The sequence below is a fragment of the Siphateles boraxobius genome, unplaced genomic scaffold, assembly GCF_051911475.1.
Source record: "Siphateles boraxobius isolate OS27281-9 unplaced genomic scaffold, OSU_SipBor_1 35, whole genome shotgun sequence".
Taxonomy (NCBI): domain Eukaryota; kingdom Metazoa; phylum Chordata; class Actinopteri; order Cypriniformes; family Leuciscidae; genus Siphateles; species Siphateles boraxobius.
In genome coordinates, this window is record NW_027508975.1 from 12,243,666 (window position 1) to 12,265,071 (window position 21,406).

A 21,406-nucleotide genomic window follows, 5' to 3' on the forward strand; every position below is an offset into this window, starting at 1 on the left:
TTGAGTAGGAATTCATTTAGGACATCTTACTGTACACCTACAACAGTGTAGGCAACTGTGATCACTAGTCCTTGAGTTTAAGAGATGTGGGTTTGAATCGTGCATGTGGGCATGGTAACAGCAATCCCTGTTACATTTTAAAAAAAGTCTAAAATCCTCTGCGTCATTCAATGAAATGCTGTATCCATATACTGTAAGCATTACCATAAAAATAAAATATATTAACCTAATTGTTCTAAACTGGTTTTGCTTCAGGATCCAGACATTAGACATCAATCCAGGGATGTACAATGCACTACTGCTCAAAAGTTTGGGGTTGGTAAGAATTTTTTATGCTTTTGAAAGAAGTCTCTTATGCTGCATTTATTTGATCAAATGTACAGTAAAAACAGTAATATTGTAAGATATTACTACAATTTAAAATGACTGTTTTCTATTAGAATATATATTCAAATGTAATTTATTCCTGTTATGCCAAAGCTGAATTTTCAGCATCATTACTCCAGTCTTCAGAGTCACATGCTCCTTCTGAAACCATTGTAATGTGTTGATTATTGAATGTGTTAAAAAAAAACTGCTTAATATTTTTGTGGAAATGTGATGTAGTTTTTGATAAATAGCAGTTCAAAAGAATTGCATTTATTTGAAATAGAAATCTTTTGTAACATTATAAATCTCTGTACTGTCACCTTTGATCAATTTAATGCATCCTTGATGAGTAAATGTATTGATTTCTTTTTCTTACTGATTCCAAACTTGGTTGAGTATATCAGGTAATATTTTTATTATTATTATAGTATCAGTCACTATTTTTATATTTTATTGTGCTCAAAGGGAAAAGCTGGAAAATAACCAAATTTAAATTCAAAACTAAATTCAAAACTACCATATTGATCACCCACTAATCTGAATATTAGATGGCACGTTTCCACCTCAATATCTACAATAGTTACGTCCCTGCTTTCACAGGAGCAAAAAGAAATGACAAGGAGATTCATGCTCCCTTCCAGCTGAAGCCATAAAGACTTGGTGACATTCAGATCTGCAAGGAATTAAACTGAGGTTGCCCCCCTGCACATCCTCCCTGTGGGACACGTGTGCAAGTGCGTAAAGACACAGAGACGGGCTGTACTGATGATCTGGGGGGCAGAGAGCAGAGGAGACAGAGATTAATTATCTTCAAATGACCATGCATAAGTCACATCTGCTGCACCTAAAGATCCCGAGGCACGAGCTGGATACAATGTGCCTGTTTCAGACTATTAGACATGCAGGCGTCCATATCCTCCCCCCAACTCTATTCATGCAGGGGTCCCTGAATCATGATGGGTGACCCCCTGAAAACCTCAACCCCCAAACAACTGCAAACAAATCATTTGAATTAGATTTTTTATTTTTCATTTTAAGAAGGAAATGTTAGGGTGCTTGCAAATGCAAAAGTCACTTCTATAAAACTTGCAGCTAGATTATATTGACACAAGTAAAATCTTATGTTGGATGGCTTGGAAAATAGTAGAATGACTTTTGCAATAAGCCACATGATTTTGAGGTTCATTCATGTCTTCAGTACAAATGATCAATGAGATACATGACACATAGACGTTTAATATTTAGGTGTCCCCCTCCTCCACTGTCCTCCAGGTCTTTAAAGTCTCTCTAGGTTTAAGTGGTAGATGAGGTACAGTATATGTCCCAATTGAGGTGTGTATATAAACGCATGTATATCTGACATCGTCCTTCCAGATCCAAAGGGGAAATTCTGCTCACATAAGCGTCTGTCTTACGACACTGTGGAGTTATACATAAAATAAATTAGCATCCAGTTGGCATTTATAGCATGCTAATCACGACCCCTTCTGTTTACTGGAGACTTCTAAATTAAAATCAGAGGCCTACATATATTTTTCAGAGTACAAATGTAATTGTTTTAATGAAGGGAAAAAATGAAGAAATTTAGCAGAATGAAATAATTTAATTTATTAATTTACCATATAATGGAACTAATTTCATTCACATTTGTATATTTTTATTATAAGTAGAGGTGTCACAATATAGTAGTATGACGATAATCATGATATTTAAAAAATGACATGATATTTTTAATACCACCCAATGATAATATTGTAAATTATCCAGCACCACAGTAACTAACTGGTTGACACTCCAACATAGCAGTTGGCATTATTGCACCTTAACGCTGCTTGCCACCAGTCAAAAAATGGACAAAACGTAGTAATAGTGTGTAGCTTCTACTGCTGAACATAATCATGTTTGAGCAAATAACAGATAAAAGTGAGACACTCTATCTGCAATGGTGTTAGGAGTGGATCTTCATGACCTTTATTGTAAAAATCGTACGTTGTCATACGATTCACATTATACGAATTCATACCAAATCACCACCTTGTAAAATAGTAATGTTTTCCGTGAGATCGGGTTGGACGCTTCACACCATGGGCCTAACTGTTTGCATTGCATCAAGTTTGTGCAAAAGTGCAAAAGAAGTGGGAATGTTTTCAAGGTATATCTGTATATGACATGATTTTGTATATGGGGCCTGACATTTTCAATACCCGTTCACTTCACTAATTGTATTGAAAAGAAAAGAAAAAAAGAAAGCGATATAGATGTGGAATGACATATATAATGGCTGAATTTTCATAGATTTGGAATGATGGCAGAATATTAATTTTTGCATGACATTTTCTTCCGAGTACTCGCTTATTTGCACATACTGTACCATGTGAGCTTGTACTCCATTTAAATATTTCAATATTAATTGGAAATTGAATTATCCCTTGAGAAGAGAACAAGTCAGGACAACATCCTGAGAATGCCCCTCTCCTTGTATATGATATCACACTTGGATCACACTAGGAAGAGTGAGAATACTACGCATCCCGGGCACAGCTGCACGGAGGACAACAAGCACACAACCAGTAGACCCCATATTAATTATCCAGCTGCTAACATCACTCATCTGTAAGTACCTGTGTGAAACAGAGATGGGCACTGATAGATTTTACATTGGTACAACAACCAACATAACACCATCATTACTCCTACAGGAGGATAGTGGTTGAAACCTGAAAGCTGTCAACAAACAGCACTAATTAAGCCTGTGGGAACTCAAAGAGCTGCGTAAGCCTCTGTGCTCTTGCAATGCGCTAGATGCTTGTCAGGAAATCATGCTGATTGTATATTAAATAAGAAGCCCTGGGGCTGAGGGAAGATAGACAGTGAGGAAGGGAAGAAATTAGGTTTGAATCCCAACGGTCCTGTGATATTAAAATGAATGCTGCAGGATGAGCAAACGAAAGCCTCTCTTTCTTGGAATGAGGTTTCTAAAAACAAGCCTCACTTCAATGTCTTAAAGGGACAGTTCACCTAAAAATTAAAATTGGTATTGTTTACTAACCCTCATGGCATTCCAGATTAGGCAAGACAAGTTCAACCAACTAAGCAACTGACTCGATAGCTACAAAAATGTTCTAATACTCTTAGCAGCACTGGTGTAGCTAGCATGCTAATAGCACACCAAAACTATGTAGTCAAAATCTGAAAATGTAGAATGCTGTTCATTCTCTGATTACGTCATTTTGATAACTTGGCAGAACGGGGGGTCCGCTAAAATCAAGCACCGCCTACTCTTTTTTTCTCCGTTTTCTCCCATTTTACTCAAAAAGTAAAGTATTTGGTTCACCGCCTCTCAAGCATCGCTGCTCCAACCATTAAAATTCTGACAAACATCTTTTGTCATTGCTTTTTAACAATTTCTATTTTTAAAAACGTTCATCATGGTAATTGTGTTTGCGTGTTACTTCTATTCTTTTCTCCCTTGTCACTTAATCACAGATTAGTTAATATTGAAAATATTTAGTTCATTAACCCATAATTGGAGACCATATACAGTTGTCGTTGTTTTGGTTTTGGGTTTTTTGTACGTGGGAAGGAGGTGCAGGAAGATTCTTAAAAAATTCTCCTTTTGTATTCTACAGAGGAACAGCAATCTGGGTTAAAATCAACACGAGGGTGAGTATAATGACAGCACTTACATTATAGGTTGAACTATTCCATTGCATGGGTATGTAAATGTTTAACAATATAAAGGTTGGTTTTTCTCCAGTGAAAGGGCGAGATAAGGGATCGCATGATCTGCCGTTGCTTTGTGCCTTGCCGAGATTTAATGAGGAAAGGATTGAGAGAGCAAGACTTCCATCTCCATGGAGACCAGAGAGATCAACAGCCTTGCCCTTTCTCTGAGCAACCCTCAAGGCTACACTTTCTACCTCCAAATGAGTCCACGTTCCTGGCACGGGAAAGTCGTACGTACTGACCATAAAAGCTGAACATCCACCAAGGAAACTTCCTTCCTGTATTACAATTTACGTATGAAGTGAGTCAAGTGATGTTAAATTTAAGGTTTGAGATGTTTGCTGCTTTGATATTAACATGCACGCCCGCTCTTGCACGCTAAAACCTGATCCATTTCAGCTAATTCAGAGCTATTGCAACCTTTGACCCTAAAGGGCAAAAAATAAATGATAAACTCAAACACACATGGGATTTGCAGTTTGCTCAGAACATATGTGTGTGTCTGCTGAATATGCATCAGCTCCTTTTCCGACACATGCCCCTCTTTCACGTCCACTTATACGGTGGCTTTTGTCTTCGTCAGTGGCAGGCGGGGCAAGTTGCTATGGTGACAACTGCAACAGAAGGCTGAGGGGTTTGACTTCCTCATGACCTTCACAGAAGGGGGTGATTGTCCTTGAATAGAGAAAATGCTTTCCTTCATGTGGAAAGTGTTTAATCAAGAGGAAAAGATGATCAAACTGTCCGGAGCTCTTCAGGATTGCACGCACAACTGCAATCACAGTCGGTCTGTAGCACCTTTCATTAGCATTGCAAAGCCATTACGATAATATTATCAAAGGTAGCATTGGGTTGCCGCAAAACAAGAGAGTCCAATGCATGTGATACTGGCGTTATGTATAATTGCGTTATGTTATGTTGCTGCGGGTTAAGCCTCTAATAGTCGTGGTCTAGTGGTTAGAGAGTCAGACTGGAAACCTGAAGGTCAAGGGTTCGATTCTCAATACTGGCAGGAAATGACTGTGGTGCCATTGAGCCAAAGTCACCAAACCCCCCAATTGCTCCCCAGGTGCCTGGGGCAGAGGACTAATTCTGAGTATGGATTACCATACTTGGTCTTCACATGCCACTTAATAGAGCCACACACAGGTATTTGTTGAGAACATTTCTTGTTCATCAGTATCTGAAAAGTAATTTTACTTGCTGATGTGTACACTTAGAAAGAGCCAACAGAGCATCAAATGTGGGGCTTGGTAAGGCAAGTATAATTGATATTAAAAACATACTAACAAACACAATTGCTAAAACACTAAACTCTATTCACTGAACCAAATTCTCAATAGCCTAAACCAATTTGTTGAATAAATCACTCTTTCTGTAAAACATTAAACAAGTTCAGGTAGTTAAAACACTGTTTGCAAATCTCATGCACTTTTTGCAAAACTCTAAACACATTTTTACTCACTAAAACACATTTCGCACTGTGATGCACTTATGTTTCAAAACGCTTAACAAAGGCAGGCAAAAGATGTGAAAAAGATGTTCTAAAGCTGTGACCAAACCAACTGTACATAATACAAGTCAGTTCAGAGTGTAACTCAATATGTTGCGCTAAATTTTGATATCAACAATGGATGGAAACAATATAAGAGTAGTATAAGAGGAGGTGAACAAGCAGGAAGAGGATGAGGACGAGGAAGACCAAGGTGTGGAGAATGTTGTCAAGGCTGGATCTTGCTTTAAGGTTTTTCCCTTTGCCTGCAGAGTTGAAATTGTCTGCGATGTGGAGAAACTCCTCCGGCCGGACCAACATGAAGACATTATACTGAAGCAGAATCAAGACCTTGATTTTGCAGTTGCACAACTCTTCTGAGTGTGCTTTACTGTAACATGCTTTTCATTTAGAGTTTTTTACTGTAACCTTTTTGGCTTTTGCAGTTGGGTCACTGTATTTTCATAGTGTACAAGTGGTGAATATACAGACATTTAATAGGCCTACTATACAATATTATTACAATACATTATACAATACATAATGCAGGCCTACAATACAATATAATAAAATACTATACTTGAAGTGCATACAGTGTATAATTTATTCACCTTACTACTGTAAGTTGTCATTACTATACTTTGTTACGTAATGGCAACATTTGTTTATACTTTGTTACAATATACTTTTTTCTGTAACTGCATGCTTTGGATTCTGTGTTCTCCATTTTTTATGTCTAACGAATGATCTGTAGTGTTTATAATTTTGACTCGCTGTGTGTATGATCTGAAAGCATTGTTTGATTTTGAGCACAGATAAAATGGTTTTGAGGCAATTGTTTGATTTTGCCAGAAAAGTCAGAGGTTCTCTGATGCCCTGTCAACACGGACATGCATTTAGCTGTATACGTACAAATTTTGTATCACACTGGCGTTTCGTCCTGACGGATCTGGCGTTTTGGGACACTGAAACCGCAATTTTTTGAAACCAGGTCCAAGAGTGGTTAAATGAAACCGACACCCTTGCATTTTCATGTGTACGGCCAATCCGTACAGTTTGTGAAACGATGATGTCATCATCACACCACTGACTAATTCTAAACGTGTCAGAATTAGTCACACACCGCTGTCGTGTTGGGTTCGTATTGAGCGCGCAAGGTTATGCGCATGCTCCAAATCTTCTTCTCCTTGTTTAGTGTATCTCTGTAGCAGAATTACAGCACCACATACTGGTCTGGCATGTATACGACATCGTTTTAAGTCGGTTTCAGTGGTTTCGTGTGTACGCGTAGATTTCTTGAGACGACGCCATGTTTACGAAAAAAAATTTAGAACAAGGAAAAAAAAAAGATCGGATAGGGAAAGCTCTGGCTTCGTGTGGATGTGGCCTGAATGTGGTTTGAAACTTTGGTTTTGTGTTTAATGTTTTGAGAAGTGAGTGATGGTTTGAAGAAATGTGTTTGAGCAATTCAGAAAAACTGTACTATATATAGATTAATGATAACATACAGGATAAGCATTATATATAAATTATGTATAGTTTCTTATTGAACCAAATAGTACAATTTACTGCAGTTAAGACATGAATTTGGAGTTACATCATTTGTTGTCACTGAAACATTTTAAATCCATTATTCAATGACTAGAGGACAAGTCATCAAACTTAATTTTCATTTTATTAGCTGTTACTTTATTAGAAGTTGTTTAATTAGAAATTGTTTTGTGTATATGAATGTCTAATTCTCAGAAAGGTTTCTCTAGTGGATAAAGAAAAATCAAATCAAATATTAATGATATCATATCAGTAAGTCATAGAATTACATTTTGTATAGAGCGCTATATAGGCCAATAGAACGAGACAGCTAGAATGATTTAGATATTTTAAAATGATCAAAACTGCTTAATTAGCAATATATTGTTAATTTCTTACGGATGTTGTGTCACTACTCTTCAGTTAGAAGACGTTGAAGAGGCGTTTGTTGAAATGAAGGTCATACTACAGAAAAACACATAAGTCACAAGATGATTTCACTATTCACCCAAAAAAACGTTAAGCCTCTGAACAAAGCCTGCAGGTTGCCCATGCACACCACCTCTCAAAGACATACTTGGAAGTGTTTTTTTGTGTAACACTACTGCTTCTGTCCACCCACAACAGGTTTTGTGTTTGAGTGCTTACAAAAGATGAACTTTAAGAAAGAGGGCAGCTCAAAAAATGAAAAAGCAATGGAGAACTCAGAGATGATTCTCTTCTGTGATAACCTTGTTCCAAACACATCTATTCTCCCCCTTGTTGATCAATAATGTTTATCCATCTCTGAAATAACTACATATACTGTTTGTAAATCTACTGGAAGTATTATTGGCAGGGTAGTATGAAAAAAAAATTGACAGTTTGAGCTGTTTAAAATAAAATTTTGAAAACGTATACACAACATCATGCAACTGTCTGCTACATTCTTGTTGCATTGTATACTGTGTAGTGTGTTTGTCATTGCATTATACATTTCCCAGTCCCACATGTCCGTTTTTTAAATAGGCAGAGCATACTATGCAGCATGCAATCAACTATATTCCAATCCAAACACTGGTTAAAAGAGTCCTTTTGTGAAGGGGAGTGACTAATCGTACAGCAGATGTTCTGAGTTTGAACAGTCTTGAATGACTTAAAGCCTTACAAAGGAGTAACAAAACCACCACCGATTGAACCAACGGTATTTCAGACACATGTTTAAATCTACAGTTTTTTTAGCCCAAGTAAAAAGCTTTACCATTCTAATGACCTATCTTTCAATGTTCAAAATGAGACTTTCATAAAGAACCCCTCGGATTTGTCGTCACATGAAAGACAGTCCTTAAATTGTCATCTAGGGTAAAGTCCCAATGTAAGCTCCCCGTTCAGCTCAGTCATGGCTCGTGAATAATTTCATGTGGTTAAAGGAGGACACGTACAAATCAATTCCATCACCACGGCACCAGACTAGTAGTGTGAGATTACACGCATGGCGAAAAAGAGCATGCCAGAAAGTAACTTGAGACCACTGGAGCCAATGCAACCGAATAAACACCCGATATAGGTTATATATCAGCTTGCTGAAACGTTTATATATTCAGATCAAAAACAACGTGGTCGATATAACCAAAAACACTGGTTGTTGTGATTACACAAAATAATCATTTATTCAACTGAAAAATAAAAAATTATGCTGCGAAAATTACAATGCATGAAAAAAAAAAGCTTTTCACTGTTTCAAGGGTTTCTCAAAATATCCCTGTTTTTCAAATTGTATTCTTGTGAATTACAAAGGCAAATACAAAGATGAAAAAGCTGTAAAAATTTGCATATTTGACTGATGAATTGAACCTTAAAAACATGTTATATCAATATCAACATATGTACATCTTGCGTTTGAAGTGTTGTGGCACTGGTAAATCATGAAGGAGGGTCATCTCCATGAATGGCCTTATATTTAGCCATCTCTTCAGGAAAAACCTTTCCCAGCTCAGAAATGAGGAGGCTTTTAAATTTCTGGCGAGAAAAAAAGAAACCGCAAAATATTGTAAGATGGTGAGATGATGTGGCTTTGTTTGTATTATTCAAAACATATCGGGAAATTGTCTATGTACAGCAGAAACGTATACAGCAAATAACTGTCTACTCAAGCAATATATATATATATATATTTTCCAAGGACATATATTATATTTATATTTACATATATTATTAACAAAATGTTTAGATCAAGAATGACTATAATTACAATAACTATAAGCAGGAGTGGTAGCATAATTATAAAAAACTTATGTCCTTTTATAACAAATAACCTCCTGGCACTCCCAAATGAGTCATTCATTGTGTTAGTACTGGACCAATACTCACAGTCAAGGTGTCAATCTTTCCTTTGACCTGCTCATTTTTAGCCAAAGCTCTCTCTAAGCACTCCTTGGTGTAGAGTTGAGGGTTACGACCCTGATCAATATACCTGTGGGCACCGGGCAAAACATCAATAATCAATCATAGCAATTCATGTTTTTATGCAGATGTGATATCTCATATTTTTAACAGGCATGTTCATTAAATTGGTATATAGAAAGAATTAGTGTAAAAGAAGAGTAATTTAAAAAAAACATCAAAAATGTATTTACAAGAGGATTCAAATATTCTCAATGTATCTTCCATTATGAAATGTAATACTCACTCAAACACTTCCAACGGTACGTTGATATCATGTAGCTGCTGTCGGCATTTCTCAATGTCCTGCAGTCCTGTTATCATAAAGTTCCTGAGGAAATAAATAACCTAATCATTTAACGTTACGTTACAGGCTTTACTCGTGAGTCGTGACTGAATGAGGCAATATTATATTGAGCCAAGAAAGTCTACAGCTAAAAACATCGCTATTACTTTCTATATACTATTTGTTTAAACCAACATAATGTTTTGGATTCGTGCTCACATAAACAGATTACAACTCACAGTTTCTGATTGAGTCCTGTTTGACTGCTGGGCTGAAAATCGCTGACAATAATTCCAAGCTGTCGTATGTTTTCGACGAATTTCTCGAGGTGTTCCTCGAGATTATCGAACTTTTCGGCCATGACGTGCTGTATTTTTAAATAAAGGTTAATTTTATCAAGATAAAACTATAAAATTATTGACAAAAGACGGACATCAGTTCACACAACGCAGCTTCCATGACAGCATACTGCTTTCCGGCTGCGTTTCATCCAATAGCGAGTGAGAATGGACTGTCACCCTGGTAACAGAATCCTTCGTTGTGCTGTAAAGCGTTTCGAATTGCTGCAAAGTCATTGTTGAAAAAACGTTCTATAAAATATAATTGTGAAATATTTTGGATTTACTCCATTGACAATTACAATTACATACAATTCCATTGACCAGTTTGACTGTGTTACGCTAAATATACTTCAACATAACATATGGATGACATATAAAGTATTGGTTGATGGCCAGCATCATGGTTCGTTTAAACACAAAAGATTAGCCTAATGTAACTACTGGTGCACTTACCGTTTCAATGCGAAGTTTAAGTGAAGAGTGTGTATTGATTCATTGGAAGCTGATGAATCATAAACTCGACCTCTTCCCAACCCAAACATTAGGACAAAGACGCCTTATTTACTTATATAATATTACAGTGATTGTAGAAAACGCCAGAGAGAAAACAAACAAATAAACGAGGCTGTACAATGATACTAAATATTGTTTATGAGATTTCTTCTGTCCAACGATACACATAAAGCAGGAATAATTCACAATACATTAAGAGTTTAATTTTATATAGGAAAGTACATGTAGAAAACAAAACAAAAAACACCAGGAGTAATAATAAACAAATTCACAATACGCCAAATATGAATTGGCTTATAACAGAAAAATGTACTAACAATTCAAGCGTTAATAATATAGATGTCGAGCAACGCGTTATTTATTTCATCCACCAGCATCCAGACAAGTCCTTCGTCCAACCGCAGGATTGGTTAGAATGAGACTGCCGGTCTGTGATTGGACAGTTTAGAAGTCTATCACATAGCTATTGCAACTCCAGCAAACAGTGATCATGTCAAGGGCGGGACTTGTCGGAATACTGGTGTGTAGAAAAAAAATAACTCGTGCAGGACCCTTGATTATTCATTCCGTCCAGGTACAGCGGAAGCCAACCGACCTTAGGTGCTCCGCTCCCGCTATTCTAATTCTTGTATGCCTGCGCCAGATTATCGGTTCATTTTCTAGCAACGTTATCGCCCCTCCTGCAGCAGCCGCGGGTGTGCAGCCTCACAGGGAATTATAGGAGCAGGAATGCGTATTAAATGAGAGCTCTTGTGTTTCAGTACACTCGCGGGGAGAAATGATGCATTGAGGAAGAGCTGCTTTGCGGGCGTCTTTTTTCGAGCTCCATTACACTCACCTCGAACGGCGAACCATTACAATGGCTACTCTTTTGAGAAAAATCGGGCTCATTCGACTGCACGACCGAGACACGGAGGACCCGAAGCATCACCACCAGGGCTCATTGAAAGGGACCAAAGGCAACCAGAAAAACAACAACACGAAGCACTGCAACACCAGCAACGAGACCAACAACATCCTCAGCACGCCCGAAATCAAAGCCAGGCGCTTCGACGTGTCCGGCAAGGACAAGCCAGCCGTCAAACAGGACAAACCGAGCAAGGACACGAAAGAGAAGCAGCTAACGGCTGGCAGTAAGTCGACGAGCGGCTCCGTGATGCCCCCGCCGGCGGCGAACCGACAGCACTGCACCCAGGTGCGGACGCGGAGGCTGATGAAGGAGCTGCAGGAGATCCGGCGGCTCGGCGACAACTTCATCACGGTGGAGCTGGCGGACGATAACCTGTTTGACTGGAATGTCAAGCTGCACCAGGTGGACAAGGACTCGGCGCTGTGGCAGGACATGAAGGAGACCAACACCGAGTACATATTGCTGAATGTCACCTTCCCCGACAATTTCCCCTTCTCTCCGCCGTTCATGCGCGTCCTCACGCCGCGGCTAGAGAACGGATACGTGCTGGACGGCGGCGCGATCTGCATGGAGTTATTAACGCCCCGCGGCTGGTCGAGCGCGTACACCGTCGAGGCCGTGATGAGGCAGTTCGCTGCCAGTCTGGTGAAAGGACAGGTGAGGATGGGTTATTGCCATAGCAGCGTTGATTTCTTCTCATCTCATGTTTCTTGACGCCATCCTCCATTTTGGCATCGGCGCACAGGTGAAAAGCGTGAAAAATCATGCAACGTCCATTCAATGCGTTGTTACTCTGTTACATATGTAACTACAAAGTAAAACAGAATAAAACATGCCTTCACGTCGTTCCAGACCGGTATGGTTTTATTTTTACACAAAAGATACCTCGGTCTCCTCACTTTCATTGCATCTTTTTCCATACATCAGTCTTATAAATAATGGTTCTTTATCGGCATCAATTGTTCTATGAAGAATGCTTTTATGAAGAACATATATGCAACCTTTCAATTGTACAAAAGGTTCTTTAAATGAATAAAATGTTCTCGCTGTGAAAACCCCCATTTGGAACCTTTATTTTTAAGACTGAATTGAAGTAAACGGTGGCTGAGGCTGTTTTTATCTTCCACGTCACACGAGTTTGGAACAACATGAGGCAGAATAGTCATTTTTGAATGAATTCTATCTTCAGCAAAGAACCAATGTTATCAAGAACCGTTTTGGACCTCTATATATTGTGGTTAATTTGTCTGTATGGTTCTGTGGAGATATTGAAGTTTCTGATGTTCCATTAGAGGTACTTCTGATCAGTATTGGTTCATCCATTAACAGAACAAAGCGAAGACTTCTTGGAACCTAAAAAAGAGTCTCTTATGTCATCAGACTAAAAAACCCATTTAGGCACCTTTATTTTTAAGAGTGTAGGGTGAAGTGTGGGTTTTGTTCACACATTACATCGGTTGCTCTTCTGTTTTATAGGGTATTTCCTACTACATTTCAAATGTTACACCTCACCTACTCCTGCATTTAAAAATAAAATCTTCAGTCAGTATTATCCTAAAGAGAGTGCCTTTTTGAGGTCTGCAAGTCTCCATTTTGCACAAAAAATGGTTTTGCTGTGGTTGCAAGCCAACAGAATTATAATCTGGTGCTATTTCTGACCATTTTTCTCAAGAGTGTACTGCTGCCTGGATCTTAACTAGTAATGTGATTAGATGGGTTCCATAGATAGATCACATCGGTCATTAGATGGTCGCCTTATAAGGATGATTGCAAAGACCAGCGTGGGTGATGGAAATGGATGAGAATCCATAATGAAGCCAGAGACTGGCCATTAACCCTCAGCTGTAACTTACCTCAAACCTGTCAAGACTTTTAAAATGCCAAATTTTAAAAAACTGCCAGAGTCTGAGGAAGCGGTGACTAGATGACAATTTTCCCCAAATGACCCAAAGCACTCAAGGATAATTACAGTTTTAGTTGCCACTGACACAATAGACCCCCAATTAACATGCAGCTATTGTATTATAAAAGGAAAGGACAGGCCACATTTTGCTGCAGAGCATTTGTGGTTTAGCGCATTTGGAATTAAAGGGAATAATTTTCCACAGTTTTACTGAATCGTTCATTCATTCGCTTCATTCACTTTTAACTTAATGTGCTTTGACAACCGTTTACATTTTAAGTTGTTTTTGTAGTTCTTTGGTTTTGGGAGATATTTCTGCATACCAAAGCTCAGACATTTGCTGTTTTTTAAGGCTTTCTAAATCAGAATAATTTACAGCACAAAACAACATCAATTTCTTTTCAAATAATAGATATCATGTACATAAGCCATAACTATTGGGTCCCACTTTATATTAGGTGTTCTAACATTTAGACTAATAATTTGATACAGTGCACTTATTGTGTACATATACGTGAACTGTACTATTTAATGCTTAAGACCATAACACGCATTGACAAATAGGCTGATTGGAAATGAAAAGACCTGTCATGTGTCTCTAATCAAGAGTATATTCTGCCTTACTTTAAGAGATCAACAACTATATTCCTTCTTTGTCTTGCTAAATTTACAGACAACTTCCCTTTTGACATGAGACTGTAAGCAGCATCCAACAGGTGTACGCTTCATGTGATGCTATGCAAAGAGCAACACAGTTTACCCTTATCTGGCACATGTCGGTTACATAATCCCTACCGTCTGTGTTGTCCCAGAATGAACAGAGGCCGAGTGAGACCATTGACTGATCTCCATTCACAGGATTACCCATCCGGCACTTCACACGGGTACTGCGTTGCACTCTATACACCAAACCAAAATAGCGTAGGGAGACGTCAGTGATGCCCTTAGCATGCTGAAGGGAAAACGCTGATGCAAATAACCTGGATTAACATCGGCACGACTCCCCACGCATTCTCGCTTCAGTCCCTAGCGCTCTCCACCGTTGCCTCTCAAGCGTGAGAGAAGCGATTTCCAAGAGAGACCGTAAACACAATAAAGCTTAATTAAGGCTCCATTGGCTCCTTTTAATCCAAAAATCACAGGCTTTTCTGAGAGGATAGGACAAGCTTTTCTCGATTGAGCACAGGCGGTTACTTCTGGGCCATTAGATCTCATCCTGACTGATAGAGCCTGAGGGAAGAGCTGGCTATTTCTGTCTCACTGTCCCTGCTTTCTTACATCAGCAGTGGCACTAGACTGACCTCAGTCCTGGGGCATCTGAAAGCACATCCTTTTTGCTCATTTAGTGGATGCTGGGGCTGTGAGTTCTCATATGTAGCCTGTTGTGGCATTTTTGGATGGTTGTGGTTTGCATGCCAAGCCTAATCCTTCGACAGGTCTTAAAGGAGAAATGTACCCCAAAATGTATAAATTTGGTCATTGATTTCTGTGAAAAAAACAAAAAAAAATTTAGAGCAGCTTAGATGTCCAACTTTGTTGGAAAGGACATTCTGCCTACGTCTTATTTTGTGTTTCACATTGTTTGAACATTGTGAGTAAATTATTTTTTGGCTGAAATCCATTAAAGAGACCAAAAACATTGGCAGAGGGCAGAACTTTTCCATTTGCTATACAAGTACCTGATCTTATTGGGCATGATTCATGTACATTATTCCAAAAAAACTAAAAAAGTTACCCTGGCTAACCTTTAATAAACATGTAATGATGGCAAACTCCCTTAATTGAAAAAGATAAACCCAACCCCTCCATCCATCTATCCATCCATCTATCCATCTATCCATCTATCCATCTATCTATCTATCTATCTATCTATCTATCTATCTATCTATCTATCTATCTATCTATCTATCTATCTATCTGTCTGTCTATCTGTCTGTCTGTCTGTCTAAGACATTTACATATGACATAAGTAAGGGGGATCCCATTTCTTTGCCTTGCAGCATTAAAAATCTCTTTTTTTAACTTTAAAATTATCACTTCAGGGAGGAATGTCATACTATGAGAGCTGGATGTTTTACTGTGGGATGCCGCAATCATGGATGCACCATTGCATCATTTCTATTCCCAATTATCCTTTACTAGTGATCAAAATGGCTGAACCTGGTGTTAAAATGGTCTTGAAGCTTGTTTAAATAATTCAGCCTGAGGTTTTATCACGCACATTCTCTTGATTTACTGTCTTCAAAGCTCAGAGCAGTCGGCTTTGAAATTGAAAATTGGAAAACCTCTGAAAATGGAGCACCAGAACCATTTAATCACACCATAATCTGTCATTCACACAACTGCATGTCAGTTACACAATATATGACAAAGGTAAAGAAATCTGGTATCAGACTACACACACCTACATACTTACCCTCAACTTTGATTTCATACTTAGAGGTTGATTTTGGCAGACGAGACTGGTCTGATTTAAGCATCTTTGATTCTTTATAGCAAACCTCAGACGGCTTTTTTGAGACTGAAGGATTAACCTATAAGTAGCAAATAACTAATTCAGCTCAATACTTAGCATTGGTCAAATTACAAGTTGACATGCAGATCAGCATGTCGCTCATGCAGCTCAACATTCGGAAAGGACCACAGTGTTTACACTCTTCAGGATTTATGAATGTCTTACGTATAGTTGTATGTATATTAAACTGGCATAGAAACCAATGTAACAAGATTAAATTACACTTTCCCTTTAAATTGTTAGACATAAATTATATTTGGAAGTTAAATTTTGTGTCCAACAGGAAATGTCACAATCCATTAAGGTCATTTGTAATTTTTCTCTTGGACACACATTCCATGTATTACCCTATGTTTAAGTTAAGATGATGTTGAAGAATGATGGTTTTCTGCTTCCCATCTCTTGAAATATAATGGATATGTTTAAGATTACATAAAGTTGATATTTATAATTATATAGCTTATGTTGTTGTTACATCATTTATAATATATTTATAATATATTTAGCAATTTGTATGCTTATTTGAAGTAATAAAATATTCTTTTTATTTTATGATTAGAATATAGTTTGGAACACCTCATGCAAAAATTCCATTTCCAGTGTTCCTTTTGAAGATCAATAAATTCAGTATGTTTCACTTTGACAGATGAAAATCTTGATTTCTCCAAATGTTGTTTTCTCTTTAGGGTCGTATCTGCAGGAAAGCAGGCAAGTCTAAGAAGGCCTTTAGTCGCAAGGAAGCTGAGGCGACCTTCAAGAGCCTTGTCAAGACCCACGAGAAATATGGCTGGGTGTCCCCTCCCGTGTCCGACGGCTGATGGTAGCATCTTCGACAGCGATCCCGACATGGCTTTTTTCAGTTGGGTTTTCTTCTTTTTCATCATCAAACTTAACTACGAAAAAAAACAAAAGCTAGCGCATCATATCTTACACATCAACGTGGCACAATCACCATCACCCCGTCCTACACTCTTCTTCATCGAGGTGCCATGGACCGAACACTCGCTGCGACATCACAATTACTCATGAGTGGGCGTCACTGCAGCTTCATACAGCTAAGGACTCTGGATATTATTGAGGCTCCAAGCAAAGTTAAATGTGCACCAATCCTTGTCTATCCATCTGTTTTGCTTATTTTCTTCACCATCCAATCCCTCTTTCCTTTTATAGCTGACAATGCATTGCACTGAACAGCATCAGACTTGCCCTCATTTACATGCAAATGACTTTGTTAACACTTAATAGATAAGCAGATCATTACACTACATTTGAGGTTCGGTTTTTCTGGTTTCCTCCTCATCGGCTGTGCTGTTTTTCACAGTTGGATACAACAAGATGATTGTAATTTATGTAGAGCTGTGCTCTTTCTTTTCCTCTGTACGTGTGGCAATTTTAGACATCAGACATCACTGTGTTGCGTAGCTGGTCGTTGATGTCCAATGGAGAAAAAATACAGATAGGTCTTTGTTCAGACAGGCAGCAAATATCTGATTTTTCAAATTCAATTGTTCTTTGAAGTCTGAACAGAAAAAAGACACAAAACCCAGTTTACAAACCCATATGTGTTCAAATACAATGAGAAAGTCTGGCATTATGCTAATGCTTACATCAATACAACGGCAACCAACATAATTTGAACAAACACCAGATTTCATCACATTTAAAACAATGGACTGCCAGTCCTAAAGATCGGATTTGAAAAATTGGATAGATACGCAGTGTGAACAGAGTCTTCGTTGCTTATGCAGAGGTCAAAGAAAAAAAATGTGAACCACCTCTATTGGTCATTCTATTATTTGTTTTTGGAGAAGACCAAAAGCTCTTAATTCTGATGATTTAGATACCAGATGGCATAAACGAATGTCGACGTCCCAATGGGATCTTAGAGAGAGGCATGTGACAGACATGGTGATGTTTGCACATGAGATGTTGAGTGTTCATCATGGCATCTGTCCTCATGGAGCTCTGAGCGACAGGACAATGCTGATTGAGCGGACCCACCCCTTTGTGAGACAACATAGGGAATTACTGTAACTTGGCACCTTCACATGCTGTTGCCACAGCAGATGCCCCAAGCTCGATCAAACATTAATTGTGCTGATTCACTCTTACTATTATGGCTCATCGATACGCTTGTGGTTGTGGGCCCCGATTCATCCACCTTTCACTGACTCGGCATCACTGTGCTGTGTGCTTGATCAATACTAGACTAGAACAACAGTAAACAAGACAAAATGGCCGACAGCCCAGGATATATGGTCTCATGACTATAAACATCGCTCTTGAACTCAGTTACAAACTCAGTTATGACTTAAAACCTGGACTGGTAGCTGGTGCCGGTACTGTTGACAAGAGCCAGATGAAGAAGGAAAGAGGTGGAGAGAGCGAGAGAGAGAGAGAGAGAGAGACGCTGAGGGGGCGACTTCTTTGTTCAGAAACCTTGAGGAATGAGGGTGCCTCGTTTAGTTGCCTGATTGATGCTCCGAGAGAGCTGCAGCTCGACGCCTTGATGTTTATTGACTTCTCCTTTAAATGTCAGCATGAATCAAGAACGGCTCAGACTGCATCTTGTGAGCAATGAGATAATGTTTATTTTAGACCCCACCATGGTGCTCTTCATACAGTGTGTGAAATACAAAAGACACAATAGTCGAGAAGGCAAAATCATGGGTGTTGTTGACATGAAGATTCCGTCATATTCTCGCCTTGATGATGTTCTTTCTTCAGTGAAACACTAAAGGAAAAATGCTGAAGTGTGTACTGGCTGCTCTTTTCCATTAAATTGTCGATCTCGAAAATAGTCTTTCGAAGTTATACAATACTTTTATGAGAGTAAAGGCCCAGGTAAAGAACTAAGGAAGTCTTGCGCTTCACTGTCCGTGTCCATTCAAATATGGCACATTTAAACTCCACGAGTCAAATTTGATGTCAATGTTGTCATTGACATGATAAATCCTGATTTTGACATTTGAATATGTGGAAATGCCAATGAGATACTGTATAAGAACTACGGCATATGGGAAGATCCTACTTATATTGGGATTTTGTTGGTCACCCAAAGTTATCTTGTCTTCAGAAGACTAGAATACAGCGTTCACAACTGTTGACCAATATTATTATACTTTATGGTGATTTTTTTGTCTTTTTTGGAGCTTGACAGCCCCAATCCACATCCATCTTTACATGGAGAACCACCATAGAATAGAATGACCATTACATTCTTCAAAAATGTCTTCTTTTATACTACAGAACATTGTCAGTCATACTGGTTTGGAATGACATTATGGTGTGTAAATGGTGATGGAACTGTCATTTTTGGGTGAAAAATATTCCCTTAAAATAATGCTTCAAGGTTTGAAAAATCATAGAAGACCACCCTTCAAGAAATTGTTGTGAGATGCTGTTTCATATGATATTTTGAAGGTAGTCTTTTCCAGACATGAAACAGTATGTGCCAAATGCTTAATGTACTTTGTCACCATTTCCTTGTGTGTTTTCCCATGTGTAACTGCTGCGCTCTCAGTAGTAAGACTCTCTGCTATTACTGACGATTTCAAATGTTAGATGAGAAGCTGCTAATTAATTTAAAACAAGGACGAAGACACTGATGTATAAATGATAAAACAGCAAATGCTGATGCCCTGAAGGAGGAAGGAGGCGAAACAACACTGTTGATCCGTTACTGATATATTTATTTCTGTCTAGTAGCTTTTTGTGTTATTGCTATTAAGGTTCTCTAATGTCCAGTGCTTCAATCCGGTGGAAAGCACTACATTTTGCTGTATACAATGATCATTTTATCATGGTCATCGAAATTAAAAAACATGCTGGTCACTGGACAACCTGTAATTCATGTTCGTATCACTGCAGTGATTGTAAAAACATGCGTAAACCCTCGTGGGTGGCTTATTGCAGATTTCTGTCTAGTCGCAGATGGTATCTCTTATCACTACTGAAGTGCATTTGGTCTTCTCCAGACTCTGTTTGGACATTATTGAGAAGTGGTCGTGTTTTTTCCTATTTAGCGAGAGGAGATACTATACCAACGACTTATTATAACCAGTCAAAAATATCGCGAAATTGGATGTTTTCCGGTTTAAAGCATAATTTTGTGATATAGTTTAGATCAGTAGTTTGCAGAAACTGACTAACAGAGTTAATCGTCCAAACGAGTGAGATGATTCTGTTGTATTATATCTGCATGTGGTCTGTGATTGTTAGCTAGCTAACTTGTTTTCTTTTTCTTTTTTCAAAAAAAAGCAAGAAAGTAATGAAAAAGAGCAGAAGCCGCTTCTTTGTATTTCTTTTCCCTCCGTTGGTTCAGTTTGTCCTAATTTTCTTTATTAATGTCCTTAATTGTCATATTGTGTTCTATGAATGTGTTTTAATTTATTTGTAGTTTGCCAAAATGAAGATTTTGAAGCATGTTGCAGGCATTGTCACTGATGATAAAAAGAGAAAGAAAAATAAATGAAAAAATATAATATATGTGTACCTGAATTGAAAGGAGTCTGGTATATGTAGTGATCTCAGGCTTTCACAGGGTGAAAGGTAAAACTACATGACAATGTGTTTTCTGCACTGCATAAACATCATGCCAGGATGTGGTCAGAGCAAAACCAAACAGGAATGTGCAATAAAGGCTGTAGGCTGATTCCACCCTGGAACAATTTTGTGTGTGTCTTCCTTGCTCTCTGCAGTCACTGAGGTTTGGAACATGCGGTTTTGTTCTGCGCAGTGGGTTCGAGGATATCAAATCACCCATGACGGTGAATGATAACACCAGCTTCTCACCAGAAACCCTTCAATGCAGTGCACTAGTCCACATTTTACCTCATTAAGACCATATGTACTTTTCTAGAATATCTTTCACTTGTTGTCAGAGTAATTATGTTAAGATATAACAGCGGTTAATTTATTTATGTGTAAAACCCCTGACGTAACAGCTCATTGCTATGCAACAAAAATAATGATCTGCAATGGGTTCTGCACAGTGATATGTCTACCAAGTGAGCAACTGTTACTATATTCTGGGTTTTAGCACAGCTGCTGTCAGGATTGCCAAGTTTGTGTCACACAACCAAATTGCTATCAAAAACTCGGCCAATCAGGGCCAAAACTAGCCCAGTTGTGTTCCATATATTTTTGATCACTTGGAATTACTTGTGGAAAAAAGTCAAATTGTGAGATAAACCGTTACAATTACCTTTTTTAGTCTGTGGCGGATACAAGCTTCCATAAATAGCCTAAAGCCAGTAACCTTGCTGCCTTTTAAATTTTGAGTTCATTGAAATAAAGATTGAAAGAAGATTGGTTTATTTAAAAGAAACTCAAAATATTATGCTATCTGAACCATATAAACTATCTAAGATGATTTGACTAACGAAAAAAATGTATAAA

At 38.2% G+C, this 21,406-nt stretch overlaps 2 protein-coding genes and 1 long non-coding RNA gene across 3 annotated transcripts; 2 read left to right on the forward strand and 1 right to left on the reverse strand.

Annotated features, from left to right (window-relative positions):
- Window positions 1-3,998: 3,998 nt before the first annotated feature.
- Window positions 3,999-8,047, forward strand: LOC143702483 (uncharacterized). Its single transcript, XR_013190447.1, has 2 exons — window positions 3,999-4,032; window positions 4,127-8,047. It is a non-coding gene; the product is annotated as an uncharacterized LOC143702483 (long non-coding RNA).
- On the reverse strand, window positions 5,338-10,371 carry med10 (mediator complex subunit 10). The gene is made up of 4 exons (XM_077196398.1): window positions 10,064-10,371; window positions 9,786-9,869; window positions 9,467-9,569; window positions 5,338-9,115 (listed from the first exon to the last, which is right to left on the reverse strand). Exons 1-4 carry the CDS (start codon window positions 10,183-10,185, stop codon window positions 9,020-9,022), a joined length of 405 nt encoding a protein of 134 aa, XP_077052513.1. The 5' UTR covers window positions 10,186-10,371; the 3' UTR covers window positions 5,338-9,019.
- A 790-nt stretch (window positions 10,372-11,161) lies between these two features.
- Window positions 11,162-20,673, forward strand: ube2ql1 (ubiquitin conjugating enzyme E2 QL1). The gene is made up of 2 exons (XM_077196397.1): window positions 11,162-12,245; window positions 16,693-20,673. Exons 1-2 carry the CDS (start codon window positions 11,538-11,540, stop codon window positions 16,822-16,824), a joined length of 840 nt encoding a protein of 279 aa, XP_077052512.1. The 5' UTR covers window positions 11,162-11,537; the 3' UTR covers window positions 16,825-20,673.
- The last annotated feature ends 733 nt before the right edge of the window (window positions 20,674-21,406 follow it).

Coding starts and splice junctions, on each gene's coding strand:
- med10 (XM_077196398.1), bottom strand. CDS start 10,185: ATGGCCGAAAAGTTCGATAATCTCGAGGAACACCTCGAGAAATTCGTC. Junction 9,870..10,063: donor ACAGGACTCAATCAGAAACT/GTGAGTTGTAAT, acceptor TTATTTCCTCAG/GAACTTTATGATAACAGGAC. Junction 9,570..9,785: donor GTACCGTTGGAAGTGTTTGA/GTGAGTATTACA, acceptor CGGTGCCCACAG/GTATATTGATCAGGGTCGTA.
- ube2ql1 (XM_077196397.1), top strand. CDS start 11,538: ATGGCTACTCTTTTGAGAAAAATCGGGCTCATTCGACTGCACGACCGA. Junction 12,246..16,692: donor CCAGTCTGGTGAAAGGACAG/GTGAGGATGGGT, acceptor TTTTCTCTTTAG/GGTCGTATCTGCAGGAAAGC.